At 45.4% G+C, this 15,429-nt stretch overlaps 1 protein-coding gene across 1 annotated transcript in view; it reads right to left on the reverse strand.

The window, feature by feature from the left end:
* Positions 1–15,429, reverse strand: part of LOC126282269 (vasotab) — a 30,719-nt gene that overhangs the window by 11,165 nt on the left and 4,125 nt on the right. Inside the window, exon 2 of the mRNA XM_049981880.1 lies at positions 9,305–9,457. Coding sequence (XP_049837837.1) covers positions 9,305–9,457 — 153 coding nt within the window. The remainder of the gene's footprint in view (positions 1–9,304; positions 9,458–15,429) is intronic.

The following is a 15,429-nucleotide window of genomic DNA, read 5'->3' on the forward strand; positions in this document are numbered from 1 at the left end:
GCCAAACACTGAGAAAGCTACGCAGAACAATTCAAAACAAAAGATGCGGCTTGCTGACAAAGTGAATTGTCCTTCTCCATGACAATCCAAGACCTCACACTGCAGGTCAGACCCGCGATTTGTTGGACAGTTTTGGCTGGGAAGTCTTAGACCAGCCACCCTACAGTCCTGATCTTGCTCCGAGCGATCGCCACCTGTTCCTCCACCTCAAACAACACCTCAGTGGCAAGCGTTACAGTGATGACGCCGACTGAAAATGGCAGGCGGTAGGTTTTTATCAAGAGGGTATTTTAAAATTGGTTGAGAGGTATGATACGTGTTTGAACAAACTTGGCAACTATGTCGAAAAACAGAATGAAGTATGTACCTTCTGAAAATAAATTTACTTTTTTGAAATAACCTTTCGTTGTGGACTTACATGCAAACGGACCTTACTTAAAAATCACTCCTCATAATTTATTCTTTTCCTCGTTTTCGTCTTATTTTCAAGTTGCCAGTAGCAATCAGCTTCGATATACATCACCATTATTTTCTGACATAACAGTCCGTGTTGTGTACATAGTTCCGCATAGTCAGCGCGTACACAACTATCCCACTAGAGCGCGCCCCGCTAACCACAACAGCGCAGGCGCAGCGCTCGTCCGTCTCCGCACTACAAGATGGCGCTGCCTTAGAGACAGACCAAATTCTGCTTCCGCCGATCCCCGTATTAATATGTAACGCAGCCAATGAGATTGCTGCTAACGTAGAATCTTTTCTCCTCGCGGATCACACTCGCGCAGTGATACCTGAATGGGCGAGGTATTATAACTGAAACGTCCCCTTAAAAAAATTATACATGACTGTGCTTAAACTGACACACAATATTTTTAGCGCAATCTGCCTTGCAAAAATCCCTACAAAAGAATGGCCCTGACTAACATTAACCTATACGTTTCACAAATCACTTGCCTCACAAAAATGTTGGTTACTCGGACTACTGCAATACAGTGAGCGCCACTACTGCCAGCTAAATAAAAGATTCAAACAATGGAAGGCACTAACTACTGATAGGCATAGTTAGCAAATGAAAGATTTTGATAGAGAACAAACAATGTATTTACCTTAATAGTCACCAAAAGCCATAATATAGAAATTTCAAAACTCCGCCATCTCTCTCCCCACATCCGCCACTGCTGGCGGCTCACCTTCAACTGCGCAACGCTACGCGCTGTTCACATCCAGCTCCCGCTGCCCAACACTACAATGGCAGACAACAATGCAAACTAGCCACAGACTGCACACAGCACAGCCAGTGATTTTTCATACAGAGCGCTACGTGGCGTTAGCAATAAGAAAACCTGAACAGCCTATTTACATAACGAGTGTACAGACCTCCGATCAGTCAGTCTGCATGAGTCTGCATTAGTCTGTACCAGTCTGCATTTGTCTGTACCAGTCTATAGTCAAGTTTCAGTCTGCGCCTATTAAGATTATCATATTCCCGTACATAGTCATGAAGATAAATGTATAGACACTTTGTCAAGTATCAGAGATATTTGAGAATAAGATTAACGTACCAATACCAAAGGAACTTCAGATTGTGAATTGTAAACAGCATCCAGAATCAAATTACGTAATGTCTATGCTTTTTATTATTTTAATAAATGTGTGTGAAAATTAATGAAGTTCTGTTTAAAGTTGGTCACCGTCAATCTGCTACTCTATGCGTGCAAGTGGCATTTCTATCGTCTGTCCTAACGGCAGAAGATAAACACGACACGATAAGACCACGAGACATATTGCTGACACTCGCCTACTTCGTTAGAGCGACAATTCAAATAATCTGATGGTGTGAGTACCGAAGGTCTTACAGTACGCACGCCACAGTCGGCTTTCCTTGAAACAGTGGACGATGGAAACAGCATGGAAAAATGTTGTTTAACTTCTAGATTTGTCGTACAACCATAGAAAAGACCTCTAAAACCTTATTTGCAAGCGAAGGATGTAATCTTATTTTAGTACAAGAAAATTGGCCAAGGCAAATACAAACTTATTCTTCTTGCTTCTTTAAGGAAAAGAAGAAAACAATTACATACATTAAGAGAGACCGGAGTAGCAGAAAAGAGAACAAGCATTGCTACTGTGTTAGTGGGTAGTGCTGGGCACTTCCCTGTAAACAAAATGCGCCGGCACCCAGCGGTAGTTCACTTAACCCTACGAGAAGCCGTGCGGAGTGTCCGCGCAGTTTGGGGCGCCTTGTCACGGACTGCGCGTCCCTCCCGCAAGAGGTTCGAGTCCTCCCTCGGGCATGGGCGTGTGTGTTGTTCTTAGCGTAAGTTATTTTAAGTAGTGTGAAAGTCTGGGGACCGATGACCTCAGGAGTCTGGTCCCTTACAAATTCACACGTTTCCCTACGAGAATGCTCCTGGCTGACCTGCAATTCAGCGCACAACATTTTCCCAAACGGTAGACTGAAATCCTAGTGCTGACTACGTCTGTAACAACAGTAGCAGTAGTAAAAAAATGATACCACAAGACCATGTTCATCTTCATTAACTGCAAGCCTACTCACGTTTCATGGGTCTTTCAGAGCAGCCATACTGTGCCTGAATATTTGTAGCTTCATGGGACGACAGAGGTTAGCGTTGTGTTCATACCCTCTAGGCACCCTGTTTTAGAGAAATACAGTGAAAATTTTATACCGAAATGCATAACACATAATACAGATTCAGGTCTCTCAGACGGTTCGTTATCGGTTCCGATTCATTACCAAGCCTTTTTAAGTTGGCAACGACCTTGCACCGTATGTTAAATGGTTAACGTAACACTTTAGGTTTTGTTGGAGTAATACTCGAAATTACGGTGTAGGAAATCTATGTGGAAACGCATCGGAACGCGAGAATTCCTCGATTTTGTAATTATAAGATTTTGCGGAAAGGCAGTACGCAAGACAGAGCTCGGCTATCTCCCCACCTAGCCGCCGAAGGCCACAGTCTGAAGATATGAATGGTGAACTGGGGGATTTCTGTAATCCGGTTAGAGAGGCCACAGCGGCCGCCAACCTCCGAGGGAGCGCGGCTGCAGGTGCTCAAGTGTTTACCAAACCAGAGCAGTGGATAGCTGGACGGGCTTTCCTGTGCATGCTCTCGCCCATGTCCCACTAACTTTACGCCTTCGAGTAACTCAAGTGGGGCAGGCCAGGAGTTCCGAATAACAAACTTTCAATGCAAGAATCTGTGTTCTCTACGACGGGGAACCTTGCCGGGAAAATCTCGAGTGGTCTCTTGGGAGAAAACTCCCAGTAAACGTGTTATTGTCCACAGCTGTGGTTCTTCCCAGCCGGCGAGGGCGGACTTTACTTGTGAAATTTTGTAGAAATAAAAGAATGGTGGAAGAGAGTTCTATTCCCAGGCCGTACATTGGTCGGCACTGGCAAACTAGGTATTTTTAGACTTACTAGTGACGTGATTCGCTCGGTAAAAGTTGAGGTGAGAAAAGAAAGGTGAAGAGCGATCTTGCTGGACTCTCGGTAGAGGTCTCCCATTCTGGGCTCTCGTACTGAGAGGACGTTAGCCAAGTCGTCTCCCATCCTGGTCTTTCGTTCTCAGTGGACTTTAGCCGCGCCAGCTCTTTGCTGCCGGGAAGATCGTTGCAAATAGAGAAGTTTATGGACAGCAGGCTGGTGTTCGAATGCTGTAGGATTGTACTTTCCGAGACGCCACACGCCGACCGCACGGCCGCGCCGTCGCCGTCGGAGACCGCCGCTACAACAGGAAAAATGGCTCTGAGCACTATGGGACTCAACTGCTTTGGTCATCAGTCCCCTAGAACTTAGAACTACTTAAACCTAACTAACCTAAGGACATCACGGACATCCATGCCCGAGGCAGGATTCGAACCTGCGACCGTGGCAGTCGCACGGTTCCGGACTGCGAGCCTAGAACCGCGAGACCACCGCGGCCGGCACAACAGGAATATTATGGTGAGATCGCTCCCGCTTCTGCCTGTGTTAGGAGTAATGTTAAACAGTTGGATCAATTGCAATTGCTGTTTCCACAGTGGTTTCACAGTACTTTAGAGTGTAGTGGTTCTTCGTATATATGTTATAAGAGATCGCGTTTTGAACCGATTTTAACACAGTTACTGCCAATGCCAGTTAGGAGGATAATTTGTAAATTGTTAATTGTGTTTTATTCAGCATTGATCTGAAAGTTATATTAAAATTATTGTGATTCAGTAGAGCCTATACTTTCAGTAGTTGATCCTGAATTCACCCTTTTGCTTTATTTTATTTTTGTGCATGTGTTTGATGTCATTGAAGACCCTAAGTGTTCGTGATCGTTCATGTTTGGAAGTATAAATATTTGTGATTTATCGTCAACACTACCACCGCAGAGTAATTAGGGGTGACAGGGCCACATATAAATCTAGAGTTATCCATTTTTGCGTACAGTTTCACTCCCAATTTCTCTGTAAGTTGTTTGTCAGGGGCGAAGACACGAAAAAATCGGACAAGCAACGGGTGGGGTGTTACACCATCATCACATGATTTGAGCACCTTGCATAGCAACTCATTAATTATGTAATTTATTCAGATCGAAGGACGATGACTTGGTAATCAGTCTTATTCATTAATTATACCAATTGAATGAGATGACGCTGAAACGTACAGTTTAAAGTAAATGCTCAAAGGATTTTGGTTTCTGTTCTGAAGGGGAAATAAGATGATTCACCAAAACAACCTATTATCTCTCGTGCTCAGGGTGATGTATAAGGGTTTTCCCATCGAGTTCTTTTTTTCCTTCCTGCTGTATCATTCTTCAGGTGTATATACATAACAGCATCTTATCTTTCCTTTTTTGCCACCATTTCGTCCCAAAACAAGTACGTTTTCCCATCTCACTATTTTTTCTATTGACGCTTTCCTTCGATTGCTTTTCACCACCATTGTACCTACAACACTCTTTCACACACAGAAGTGAAAACACTGTACTGGGTGTTCAGACGTATGTGGCAAACCGCCTACAATCCACACTTGCACTTATCGATGGCCAAGGCCAACATTCGTCAAGCCTGAGCCGATCCCCTGAGGTTCACTTCCCTGTTCTTCAGAGCAGAAGAGTGTTCTGGACAAGCAGGTGAATAAAAGTGACTAACATTTATAATGATAGTAATAATAATAAGAAGCCATAAATACTTTTACTTTTGATTTTTGAGAACATTTGGGAAACAGAAAATTTTCCAGAAGTAGGGAAAACAGTATTAATCCATCCACTACACAAATGGCGACACAAACGAAGTTGATTACAAAGATGTGTCTCACTTCTGCAATGCCACACAAAACATATTCAAAATCCGTCGTGAACAGAGTTGAAGAAACTGTAGGCAAAGAAGTGGAAGAATGTAAGAATGGGTTTCGAAAGGGAAAGTCCTGCACGGAACAGAGTTTTAACTTGAAATCAGTAACTCATAACTGAAACATCCGCTAAATCAGGGCTAACAGGTAATTAGCATTGTGGAAAGGGCCAAGGGAGTTACGGTCGGATTCATTTCACAATTGTAATCTGTTATCATCTTTGAAAGAAATTTGCTTCGTGGCTGAAGACCTCCAAACAGATGCTTTAGAGCAAGTTCAATTTTGAAAAGACATGACACACAGCTAAATTTACGAATAAGATAAAACGTAGACATATATGAGGTCAGCATGCGGAGCGGCTGAAGGCCGCCAGATTAAATCTTCAAAATTCCAAACATATTTGATGATTACTGAATGCAGAAGGCCACAATGTTTTAAGATTCTAACAGGACTGGTGGCCCCCAAGGTGCACAGAAAGAGAAACACAATAGGATGGCTGAAGGCCGCAAAGTTAAATTCTGCAAATTAAGGAAATATATATTGCAACAATCGGTAAAACAATATATTAAATTTAATATTTCCTTTTTGCAACACCAACGGCGGAAGGCCCACGATAACTTGTAAAATCTTTCAGAGGAAATTAGAATAACCTTTCGATAGAAGAAGGCGATAATGTTTGGACTTAAAGGAAACTCTGAGAACATGTTTTCAGGGCTTAAGGCCTACAACTAACCTTGCCAAATTAAAAATATAAAATACAGTTAAATTATAACATTAACACTGTCAAAAGGTTAATTAAGAGAACGGCACTCAGGAGTCTCCAGTGGATCGGTCTGCCCTCGTTCACTTACGCGAGACAGGTAGTGAGTCCAACTGCACGTAATTCATGCGAACCCAACCAAGGGACAGTCACGGACCGACCGACCAACCGCTTGCTTGTCACGACGGAGTACACGACAATTCAAGGCCTCAAAAGAAAATTACAAGTATCACTATCCCCAAACAAACGCGTATGTGAACTGAGCTACCAAAACTACACACCATGTTGGGCAGCAACAACAGCTGAGGAAAAGACGCTGCCTAAAAACTACGTTAGCAGCCAGGGCAGGTAACCAGAACACTAACGGCCACATGGCATAAAATTCCGCTGGGGCACTTGACTATGGATAAATTAATTTGATCAGTTCCTCCAGACGGCGGCTACCTCGAACACTTCACTCGTTGTTGCTCACAGGAAAACCTCCACAACAGCAACGTCGGAACCAACAACGTAATGCTCAAAACCACTCAACGGCGAGCAACGATGCTCGTAGCGACCGGACAGCTCCAGAGAGACTCCGACGCTGCGCAGAGACCGCCAGCGGACCAGTCGACTACGCCGCACGGAGATGTCCTCGGACCAACCGACCGACCAACCAACAATCCACCAAAGGTCAGGTGTTCAGGTGTGTGTGAAATCTTATGGGACTTAAGTGCTAAGGTCATCAATCCCTAAGCTTACACACTAGTTAACGTAAATTATCCTAAGGACAAACACACACACCCATGCCCGACGGAGGACTCGAACCTCCGCCGGGACCAGCCGCACAGTCCATGACTGCAGCGCCTCAGACCGCTCGGCTAATCCCGCGCTCCCACCAAAGGAAAGGCCCGGCCAAGTGATGTGTTGCGATGTCCACGCAGGGCTCACTGCTGCTGCAAGCCGGCGACTGGCTGGCCCGGGCTGCGCTCCAGACGCGTTACAACTGACTTCCAGGGCCCAACTCACGACCCGAACTGCCGCCATGAACTCTCCTCCTCGCACGTTCCGATTCACTGCCAGTACGCCGACAACACTTAAAGCAAGCTGTCAGTTGAAACTACAGCAACTACACACACAGTTCGACAAACACTTACACGAAGACTTGAACAACACTCCACAGTAGCTAAGCACGCAAGAAGAGAAATCTGAGTCGACACACACACACACACACACACACACACACACACACACACACACACACACACACAGAGAGAGAGAGAGAGAGAGAGAGAGAGAGAGAGAGAGAGAGAGAGAGAGAGAGAGCCGACTCATGAACGATCGGCGAGCCAAAACGCATCGTCCGGTAGGACGACCGACCGACGATCCTCCAAGACCGTGGCCCGGTTCAGGTGATGCGTTGCGGCAATGGTCGGGCGAGCCACGTCGACGCAGACCTCACTGCTGCTCCAACCCGACTGTTCTAGTGCCGCATTGCATCTCCCCGACTGGCAGGTCCGGACTCCACTCCAGACACGTTGCAACTGACTAACAGACCCGAAGTCGCTATCCGAACTGCTTAGATAGACAACGACCGGGAAGTAAGAGCACTCGAGCAAAGATACTATGAGAGGGGATATATCGATATGCGCTGCCAACACCGCTCACGGCCAGGCAAATCAGCAGCTCAGTGACAGTAGTAATTTAAATTAACGTAGTGAGATGGAAGTACGTTAAAAACAGGGTATAAAATACATGATGGCGGGAACACGAGCCACATAAGGCTCACTAATACACTCCTGGAAATTGAAATAAGAACACCGTGAATTCATTGTCCCAGGAAGGGGAAACTTTATTGACACATTCCTGGGGTCAGATACATCACATGATCACACTGACAGAACCACAGGCACATAGACACAGGCAACAGAGCATGCACAATGTCGGCACTAGTACAGTGTATATCCACCTTTCGCAGCAAAGCAGGCTGCTATTCTCCCATGGAGACGATCATAGAGATGCTGGATGTAGTCCTGTGGAACGGCTTGACATGCCATTTCAACCTGGGGCCTCAACTGGACCAGCGTTCATGCTGGACGTGCAGACCGCGTGAGACGACGCTTCATCCAGTCCCAAACATGCTCAATGGGGGACAGATCCGGAGATCTCGCTGGCCAGGGTAGTTGACTTACACCTTATAGAGCACGTTGGGTGGCACAGGATACATGCGGACGTGCATTGTCCTGTTGGAACAGCAAGTTCCCTTGCCGGTCTAGGAATGGTAGAACGATGGGTTCGATGACGGTTTGGATGTACTGTGCACTATTCAGTGTCCCCTCGACGATCACCAGAGGTGTACGAGCAGTGTAGGAGATTGCTCCCCACACCATGATGCTGGGTGTTGGCCCTGTGTGCCTCGGTCGTATGCAGTCCTGATTGTGGCGCTCACCTGCACGGCACCAAACACGCATACGACCATCATTGGCACCAAGGCAGAAGCGACTCTCATCGCTGAAGACGACACGTCTCCATTCGTCCCTCCATTCACACCTGTCGCGACACCACTGGAGACGGGCTGCACGATGTTGGGGCGTGAGCGGAAGACGGCCTAATGGTGTGCGGGACCGTAGCCCAGCTTCATGGAGACGGTTGCGAATGGTCCTCGCCGATACCCCAGGAGCAACAGTGTCCCTAATTTGCTGGGAAGTGGCGGTGCGGTCTACTACCGCACTGCGTAGGATCCTACGGTCTTGGCATGCACCCGTGCGTCGCTGCGGTTCGGTCCCAGGTCGACGGGCACGTGCACCTTTCGCCGACCACTGGCGACAACATCGATGTACTGTGGAGACCTCACGCCCCACGTGTTGAGCAATTCGGCGGTACGTCCACCCGGCCTATCGGATGCCCACTATACGCCCTCGCTCAAAGTCCATCAACTGCACATACGGTTCACGTCCACGCTGTCGCGGCATGCTACCAGTGTTAAAGACTGCGATGGAGCTCCGTATGCCACGGCAAAGTGGCTGACACTGACGGCGGCGGTGCACAAATGCTGCGCAGCTAGCGCCATTCGACGGCCAACACCGCGGTTCCTGGTGTGTCCGCTGTGCCGTGCGTGTGATCATTGCTTGTACAGCCCTCTCACAGTGTCCGGAGCAAGTATGGTGGGTCTGACACACCGGTGTCAATGTGTTCTTTTTTCCATTTCCAGGGGTGTACATAAATACCGTTGTTGTGCAGGCAGTTGTGTGCTTCCAATTCACAGGGATTTCCAAACTCCCTGACTTCGGAGCCACACTGGGCGGCCACTGGCTGGTAGATTTGTGGGCAGAAGGTAGGACATTCCTCTGAAGAGGCACATCCTGCGAGCGCCGCCAATACTGTGGAAGAACAACACCAAAGTGGTACACATATTCTGCCACATTCTGATCGCACTAATAAAAAGACTCGAAGACAAAAAAAAAAAAGATTCACCACTAAGGAATTATCCGAAGGGGACGGAAATCGGTAGATGTGATGTATACGTTCAGACAAACAAATGATTTTTATTTCAGAAATGTTGGATCATTTATTCAAAAGCAACAGCTTCACAAATCGAGCTAGTCAGTAATGTGTTGGTCCGCCTCTGGTTCTTCTGCGAGCAGTTATTCGATCTGGTATTGATCGGATGGTCTCATGAGGAATATCATGCCAAATCTTGTCCAACTGGAGTATTAGAGTTTCAAACTCCCGAGATGGTTGGAGGCCCTGCCCACAATGCCCCACATTATTCAATACGGTGACAATCACATCGTACGACCCCGAATAACATACTTTTCCGAACACAGAAGTGTTATTACCGTCGAAAACAAAGAATTCCTCCTCGGAGACTTTCGCGACGGCATACATGAATAAAACGTTCTCGGTTTTCCAGCCACGTCAATTCAAATAAAATGAAATAAAATGCTCGAGCTTTCTATGGCCACTCCGCCATCGTCGTCAGGAGTTCACTGACTGCCGGGGCTGTTATGTTCTCTCGCTTATATAGGCATGATGACATCAGCAATAGCCAATCAGATCGATCCAATGTGGCGCGCGCGCGTAAGTCGACCCGGGCAGCTCGTGGCAGCACCGGTGACGTCAGGTGGCGCCAGGGGGAGGCGCCACGTATGAAGCTGCCGCTCCCGCGTCGCGCATCTGTCTCTGCTTTCTCTCGATGTTCAACGCCCGCCCCCATGCCCAGCTGAGTGTGTACCCCTGGTCTCTGTCGAAATTGTTTCTGTTTAGGCGAATCTCGGCCGCTTCCTTTAGAACGGAGTCCCTATATGTAGAAGCATGAGCCAGCACTTTTGTATTTTCGAACTGTATCTTATGTCCGTTTTCTAGGCAATGCTCCGCTATGGTCGACTTGTCAAGCTCCCTTTGTTTTATATGGCGCTTGCGCTCAGTACAGCGCTCCGCAACCGTGCGAATTGTCTGTCCTATGTACATGCTGCCACATTCACAGAGTACACCATACACACCGGACACTCGGACAGCAATGTCGTGCTTAACAGGGCGCAACATATCTCGTAACTTGGGGGCGTTCCGGCGGTCAGTGAACTCCTGACGACGATGGCGGAGATGGTCATCGAAAGCTCGAGTATTTTATTTGAATTGACGCGGCTGGAAAACCGAGAACGTTTTATTCAAAGAATTGCTCTTTACCTATTTGAAATGCACATATAAACATCTCATCCACTGTAAAGATGCGTATATACAGAAGCACAGAGCAGGTCTACCTGAGCTTCGAATTACGATATTCTCTAACATGCATCTCATCTTTTTCTACAGCGTCTTTCCCTGCCTTACGCGGGGTGTACGTGTTTGGCAAATTTTTTCCACTTTTTCCGGTTCCGCACATCGTCCTCCGTCAGTCGTTTGTCTCTACAGTCCTCTCTAATGCAGTCCACCCACCTCTTTTTTTAGGGCTTCCTCTATCCCTAGAAACTTCCATTATTTCCATATCACTCCCTGCAAGATGAATTTGATCTCTTCTCACAATACGCCCACACCACTGGAGTCACCTCTCCTGCACTTTCACGGGCACTTCAACAACTTTTACACATCCTCGCATTTCCTCATTTGGAATCCGCTCTATCCACATATCGACCTCAACATCTCCATCTCTGCTACATAAAGCCAGTTGCAATGGTTCTTGGTTGTTTCCCTTGCCTCTGCCCCAAGACAACAATTCTGGCCTTGCAATTGCCTTATAGGTCTTCCTCTTGACTTTGAAATTTACATTTTTGTAATAGATGATTCCAAGTTTCCATTACTTACCACATAAGTGGCAATATCTGCCTTTCTTGGGTTCTTCCCATTCCTTATAACTCTGTCACCTTCCTGGTTGCCCAGACGTAAGTACTTCGTTTTATTTCTGCTGACTTCAAGCACCACCCACGGGGTAGCCGCACGGTCTCTGGCGCCTTACCACGGTTCGTTTGGCTCCCCCCCCCCCCCCCACCCGTGTCGGGGATTCGAGTTCTCCCTTGGGAATGGGTGTGTGTGTTGTCCTTAGCGTGTAAGTTAGTTAGATTAAGTAGTGTGTAAGCCTAGGGACCGATAACCTCTGCAGTTTGGTCCCATAGGAACTTACCACAAATTTCCAATTTTTTACTTCAAATACTCTGTCCTCCAGTGCTCGCCTCCGATCTTCCAGTCTGCACTCATCATCATCTTTGCCGATCCTACACAAAGCAATATCGTCTGCAAACAAGCCGACGAAAGTATGTATCCATTCTGTCCTGCTCGTACTGTTTCTTATCCTTCTTCTTGCTTTTTCGCATATATCCTGTACGAAGCGTACATACTTCTCTGGTATTAGCTTCTCCCTCATACATCTCTATATTCCTTGAACTGTTACTCAATCATATGCTTTCTCTAGATCTGTAAAGACCAGATCTAATTCCTGTTTGTGCTTTTGAAGTTTCCCCAAGCAAATGGGGAGTGCCTAGATCTCATCAGTTGTTCCATTTTCCGGTGAAAACCCAAACTCTTGGTCTCCTACTGGTATTTCGCCTCTGAGCAGTTTTTCCACTGTCCTCCCCAAGACTTTCACGGCGTGTGACATTAGTTTAATTTCTCTAGTCTCCGAAATGCACTAACGAAACAAAAACAGAATCCCAATCACATCTCCTGCCCCTCTGCACCACTTGGACGACTTTTCACTTTACAGTCGTATTTTTGCTGCTTTCTGTTTGCATAAGTTAAAGTTAACAGGGCTACTATAATAAGTAAGAACTCTCTGTAAATCACAGTCACTGATTTAATTACTCAGTGTAAAAATTAGCCGGCCGGAGTGGCCGTGCAGTTCTAGGCACTACAGTCTGGAGCCGAGCGACAGCTATGGTAGCAGGTTCGAATCCTGCCTCGGGCATGGATGTGTGTAATGTCCTTAGGTTAGTCAGGTTTAATTAGTTCTAAGTTCTAGGCGACTGGTGACCTCAGAAGTTAAGTCGCATAGTGCTCAGAGTCATTTTAACCATTGTTTTTGAAAAAATTAATATTTCGACTGAAAGTTGCCATACATGGTAAGACACCCACAGCTCCGTCTATATCCATACTATGTGTGGTGTCGTCTGAAGAACGGGCTGCCAAAACAAGGTTGGCTCCTCGCATCCAAAACACAAAAGAGTAAATTTGATGCACCCTGCTCTGACCAATCAAAAATGTCGACGTAGCCAGGCATCGTAGAGCAGTGGTTCCCACCCTTTCTTAAACCATTACCCCTGAGTGCAATCAGTAGCCAGCTGTCTCCCCTCCCTCCTCCCCTGCCAACTGTTGCCTCCTCCCCCACATTATCACCAATTTAAGCACCAACTAAACTGTGGAATGCAACACTTTTCTTGGAACACTTTCATCTTTAAAATTATGAAAGACGAATGTTATTTAGTTTGTGTGTGTGTGTGTGTGTGTGTGTGCTAGTAAATGACAAAGGAATTCATAGTGCATCACAAGTGCTATCCACAACTCCCCTCAGAAAAGAAAGCTACGAAGGTAGTTTGAAAAGTTCTCGGAATCACCACGAGAGGTCAGCGCTAGCGCTGCCAGTTGTTTACGTGATGTTGATTGGACTGTTGCCTAAACATGTGCCACGTCAGTGCTCTTGGAAGAGAGCTGTGGTGTTGACGTGGCTCTGTAATTGTTTCCGCGTAGTGATTTCCAAAGATGGAAAAAAAAAATCGAGATTCTTCCAGTGATTAAGTACTTTGTAAAGAAAGGTATGAAAGCAAAGGAAACTCGTGCCGATTTCCAGATTACACTTGCGGAGGGGGCTTCATATTCCACTGTTGCCAAGTGGACATATGAAATTAAATTTGGTCAGAAGAGCTTTGATTATGATGCTCGCAGTGGTCGGCCAAGACGTGTCACTACACCAGAAATCATTGCAAAAGTGCACAAAATGGTCATGGGGGATCGCCGATTGAAAAGTGCGTGATATTGTTCACGGTTGCCAGATGCCATCTGAAAGGGCATACGAGTATCACATTTTAACTGAAGAATTAGAAATGAAAAAATTATTTGCAAGATGGCTGCCGCGACTCTTGACGCGGATCAAAAATGCGTGCAAATGGACATATCGGAACAATGTTTTGCCCATTTTAGGAGAAGGAACAAGATTTCTTGCACCGTTTTGTGAACACAGATGAAACTTTGGTGCACTACTATACCTCAAAGACCAAATAACAGTGAAAGTATTGGAAACACGATGATTCTCCGCCACCAAAAAAGCAAAGACAATTCCTTCGGCAGGAAAGGTCATGGCATCAGTTTCTGGGATGCGAAGGGGATTCTGTTTGTAGATTATCTCTCCACTGGGCAAACAATTACTGGAGAATACTATGCTAACCTCCTGGGCAAATTGCAACAGAAGATACGCGATAAAAGCCAGGTGTAGCAAGGTAGAAAGTCATCTTCCACCAACACAATGCGCCGCCGCACACGTGTCGTCGCCAGTGCAAAATTACACCAGCTGGGTATGAATCGTTTGCCTGATATGGCTCCGTCAGACTTCTATCTCTTCCCAAAACTGAAAATTTTTCTTCGTAGATGAAGATTTAAACGAAGAATTGATAGCTGGAGTTGACAGCTATTTTGCAGTCCTGGAGGAAACTATTATCGAGATGGGATCAAGACAATATAACATCGTTGGATCAAGTTCATTAATCTACAAGGAGACAATATTGAAAGATAAAAAAAGTTTCAATGATTTAAGTATATTTTTTCTATTCCGTTCCGAGCATTTTTCAAAGCACCCTCGTAACTACCCACAGTGAGGCTACACACTTGTTACAAAATATACTTCCCCTACGTTACTCCTCACCATAGCGCACTTGCTTGGCCTACACACTGCACGTTTAAAATCAAGCAAGCTCAGCTACGTGCACTATACCTACTGATCGTAAATCACTTCATTGCTGCGCTCATTACTTCTGAACTGGCAGAAACTGTGCGGCTTCAGGCTGTTAATGTTTTGTGTGTAACCACTCTAATAATAATAATAATAATAATTTTAAATTCTTCTGGGCTTGCAGCGTTATATATGTCTTGTAAGGACATTACGCGTACATTAAGCCAAAACTCTGCTTTGTGTAGCAGTTATTATTGTGACTATTTTCATTGGCTATAGGCCTATTCCGGCTCAAAGGCCATATTCAAGCACTCAGCAACATTAATACGGTACTTAGATCATATATCTGTGAGTTTACGTAATAAATAATTATTCTGTATATTTGGCGTAAGACTGACTTTCATATTACGTCGTTGACGCTCTTGCTGTCAGGTATCTTACTAGGTGCGTTTTTAAGCAAAGCACAGGCGAAATTATAAATTCCTCGCTAAGTAATGTCTGAGCAGTGGAATTTAAGATCTTGTTAACATTTTGTAAGTTTGACAGCTTCGAGTTATGTCAGCGATGTTACATGGCTACAGATTTGTTTTTATAAATGTATGAAGATGTGTGATAGTACAATCTTTGCAGCTGTGTATTGGTGCTCGATTTATGAAATTAACCGTGGTCAATAATTTCGACAAAATTATCAGAAATGTTTATATGTTTTAAACCGGTTTGTTCTATTAAAAGTTTTCTGAAATTAACCGTGGTCAATAATTTCAACAAAATTATCAGAAATGTTTATATGTTTTAAACCGGTTTGTTCTATTAAAAGTTTTCTGAATATTTGCTGTGTGTGTATATATTTCTATCTCTTCCAGAAAGTTCAATATTGGGCCTTGTGTGTTATGTGGAGAATTTGCATCGAATTTTCATTCTTGTCTATATTGTGATTTTCAGTTTTTACATGGTTAAATACTGTAGATGGGTTTGTGTCAC

Source organism: Schistocerca gregaria, chromosome 7 (genome assembly GCF_023897955.1).
Source record: "Schistocerca gregaria isolate iqSchGreg1 chromosome 7, iqSchGreg1.2, whole genome shotgun sequence".
Lineage (NCBI taxonomy): Eukaryota > Metazoa > Arthropoda > Insecta > Orthoptera > Acrididae > Schistocerca > Schistocerca gregaria.